At 39.8% G+C, this 3636-nt stretch overlaps 1 protein-coding gene across 1 annotated transcript in view; it reads left to right on the top strand.

Moving 5' to 3' along the window:
* The window catches only part of LOC107730428 (AT-hook-containing transcription factor-like), a 17756-nt gene that overhangs the window by 3744 nt on the left and 10376 nt on the right, over positions 1 to 3636 (top strand). Inside the window, exons 2-7 of the mRNA XM_016541273.1 lie at positions 595 to 1754; positions 2013 to 2069; positions 2310 to 2418; positions 2712 to 2836; positions 2998 to 3057; positions 3202 to 3335. Coding sequence (XP_016396759.1) covers positions 595 to 1754; positions 2013 to 2069; positions 2310 to 2418; positions 2712 to 2836; positions 2998 to 3057; positions 3202 to 3335 — 1645 coding nt within the window. The remainder of the gene's footprint in view (positions 1 to 594; positions 1755 to 2012; positions 2070 to 2309; positions 2419 to 2711; positions 2837 to 2997; positions 3058 to 3201; positions 3336 to 3636) is intronic.

Genomic DNA, 3636 nt, shown 5'->3' with positions numbered 1-3636 from the left:
TTACTTACATTCGTACGCACATCTGCACTTTGTTGTTTCTGATGAGAGAATTCGCCAGATAATTCAGTCAGCGAGCATGTGAACAAAACACAGCATTTCAGCGATGACTCATTTGAACGTCTCTGATTGGCCATTGCATTCATAAGCTCAACAGAATCGTGTGTGATTGGTTATAATGCAGCGCTGTACAAACGCGTCTGTCTCTGGCTCTCTCGCAGATTTGAATTTAGCAGCTGATGCTGTGCCGCACTGAACGATCTAATCATACCGGTGTGATTGTATCAAATATAAAAAAATATTATTCGGCTATTTTTTGTCTTTTGGAAGCTGCATTCAAAATCCACTTGGCTCAGAAATCTGAGGGCCCACGTGCCCATTCTCACTTTGAATGTGCATGACGCCTCTGATTCATAAGTTTGTCCAAAAATAGAGTAAAAACAGTCATATTGTTAACCAAATTGTTTTACCAAAATTTTACCCTATTTTAATCCTTTTTCTGTCTATTTTAGTGTCTCAAAATGGGTTTATATTATAATATTTTACCAAGACATTAAAGACTTTAACCAAACCACTGTCTTTTTATTTTGTGTACAGATAATGCAGAGCTCTCAGAGTCATGCGAGACTGAAGAGGGCTCTTCAGAAGGTGTTGAATCAGTTAGTAGTGAGTGCACAGAGCATTCAAACACCAGAAACAGGAAAGGAAACATACTCAAGGCAGCAGTGCAGAAACTCACCCCTGAAATGAAGCCAGTCATTGGAGCACACGTGGATGATGCTGTCAACACCAGTGATGAAGAACATGAAGAGCTCCCATATGATGGTGCACACAGCAACTACAAAACAGAGAAGAATTTAAAAGCATCTCCATGTGAAACGGTTACTGAGATGCCTAGTCAGAATTTCTGTACACTTGATAAGTTAAGTATGCCATTTGTTAATGCAGAACAAACAGAGGCTTGCCAATCTAATCTTACTCACGGTCTTCTATCCAATCATAAAGCAATAAAGGATGTGACTCTGCCTGTAGCCACACCTGTTCAACCTGCAGACCACATCAATGACTTCCTGCTCAGACACTTCTCCAAGGAGGAGCTGCTTAACTCAAGCAAGATCATTGAAGCTGAGACCCTACCTGAGATGTCATTGATGGACAGCATTGATGAAACCATGCTGAGCAGAGCTTCTCAGGCTCCACAGATCTTCGTAAGAGAGAAGGAGAAGATTCAGGATGTGATGGAGGAGCCTGATCCAAGCATTGCTGAAAGCCATGGATTGGTTGATCTAAACGTTACAAATGAGTCAAGCTCATCTAAGGAACCTGGAACTACTTGCATCAGTGATGCAGTATCTGCTGGGGATGATGATGAAGAAGATGATAATAAAGAGTGTTCTAAACAGAATTGCAGTGCTAACTCTCTAGATCTGTCTAAAGCAGATGCACTGAAGCCTAAGTACTCCTTCAGCAGGACCATGTCCTACAGTGAGCTGAAATACGGGCAGGGGAAGGTGCATTACCCACTACCTGACTTCTCTAAAGTGGCACCTAAAGTCAAAATACCTAAAGGTAATGGAAGCGTTAAGCCCATCAGCCAGTCACCAGCTATGACCCGAGCCCAGTCGTCCCCAGGCATTCTGGGTAAATCCACCTCCTCTTGTAAACCTACAGCAGATATCATCAGCAGGGTTTTAGAAGACTCCATCATGCCACCGGAGAATGTGTTTACAGACAAGGAAGTAGCACATCAGTTACAGGTGACTCTATATTTTATTGTAATATTTTAATATATAAAATAGAATGTAAAGTTTGTAGACAAGCCCTGAAGTTGCTTAAGAAAGCCTAGTCTGGAAGTTTGAAATAGTTTAAAAAACTGTAAAGGTTTTCAGTTTGAAGTAGTTTTAAGCTTGAAAAGCTTGGCGTTTAAAGGATATTTAGATAGATACACAAGCAGCTTAAACATTAAAAAGAAAAAAGTTACAACTTAAATAACCAACCATTTAATTCGTTTACAGGTTGAATATGACAGATTGCTTGCTAAATACACAGAACATGAAAACCTAATCGGTCAGGTGAGACTCAAGATGTTTTTTTCCCCATTAATTTCGAAGCATTTCTTCTATGTATAGATGTTCATAAGTATATCTTGATAAGGGAACATAACACTAAATATTAACATTATAAGTACTATGCCTTTATAATATATGCTCTCGTATAGTATCAACATATGATCTGCATTTCAACATATCCTTATTTTAATTTGATTTGCAGCCCAGTTTGTGTGGGTTATATTGTTGCTTTCTTTTAAGCAGCAGATTCACGCTTCCAGTGAGCCTTCTGTGACTATCGACTGGAATGATGCAACTAGCAACAATGAAAAAACCAAACTGACAGCAACTAACCCACAAGCACCAGCCGCAGGCAAGAAGCCATTGTATTTCTTTCTCCAGCTGAAGTACTGTACTACACTGTAACCCTGACAGCACAGAAACCCTACCAGGGAAATTTGAGCTGGTTTCTTCAGCAGTCAAACAGACTTTCTAAAAGAGTGAAACAAGAAACATTATTAGGTGGTTTATAGTTCCAAAATAATAGAAAGTGCTATAAGATAAAATATGAATCAATGAACAAGTGACACTGCATGTTTAGATAATTTTTCACTTACATTTATGTAGATGCATTGTGTGTCCTCATGTCTCATGTCTATTCAGCAGGTCCAAGTGAGAAGCAGTTTGCCCTGCAGAATTCTCAACCTGTGGAGACTGAATCACAGAGCCTGACAGACGGATTGAGACTGACCTCTGAGCTCAGAGACATCATCAGATCATTTATGCAGAAGGTACAGACAAATTCCACAAGTTAGCAAGATCTTTCTTTTTAAGATGTTGCTCTGTGCCTTATGTTGTGTTTTTAGTTCTTTAACACGCATTTAGCTTTTGCAGAACCTTCTAACGTCCAGGTGCGCTAGGCTACATCTGTTTTTTTTTCTCTCATTTGCAGGTAGATGAATTCAAAACATGTGTCACCACCATGTCAATGAATGTGGAGGAGCAACAGATGGTAACTGTATATATTTATAATAAATTGCATGAAACCATATTCATAATCATACACTGTTCAGACAAAAGATCAAAATTCAACCATGCATCACAAAATGGGGAGCAAATGTAAACTTTTCATCTTGTTTGTTGGATCTCTCTGCAGGTGCTAAAGAGCATGATGGAGGCCCAAGATCAGCTGGAGAGGAATTACCTCACAAAGAGGGAGGAGCATCGCGCTCTGGAGATGCAGAACTACAGGGGTTTAACCAGAAACACAGGAGAGTTTGACCCTGACAGGTAGACGTCTCATCTGGCCAAACTGCATTTTACTACTAACTAATGATGTCAAAAAACTAGAAAGTTTTTGCGAAAAGTTGCGATTTTCTAGGCCGATATGGCTTGGAACTATACTCTCATTCCGGCGTAATAATCACGGTCTTATCCGATTCAATGATCTATGCTAAGCTACAGCTAAAAGTGCTACCGCCAGACCCGGAGATCGGCTGAATGGATTCGAAAACGGTAAAACTCAACTATTTAACTCTAGGGGAGTTGGAAAATGAGCCTATTTTCAAAAATAGTGGAGTGTTCCTTTAAG

Source organism: Sinocyclocheilus rhinocerous, unplaced genomic scaffold, assembly GCF_001515625.1.
Source record: "Sinocyclocheilus rhinocerous isolate Xijiao unplaced genomic scaffold, SAMN03320098_v1.1 scaffold1780, whole genome shotgun sequence".
In the NCBI taxonomy this organism is placed as follows: Eukaryota; Metazoa; Chordata; class Actinopteri; order Cypriniformes; family Cyprinidae; genus Sinocyclocheilus; species Sinocyclocheilus rhinocerous.
Note: the sequence above shows the minus strand (reverse complement) of the source record. Positions and strands in the feature narration are given on the sequence as shown.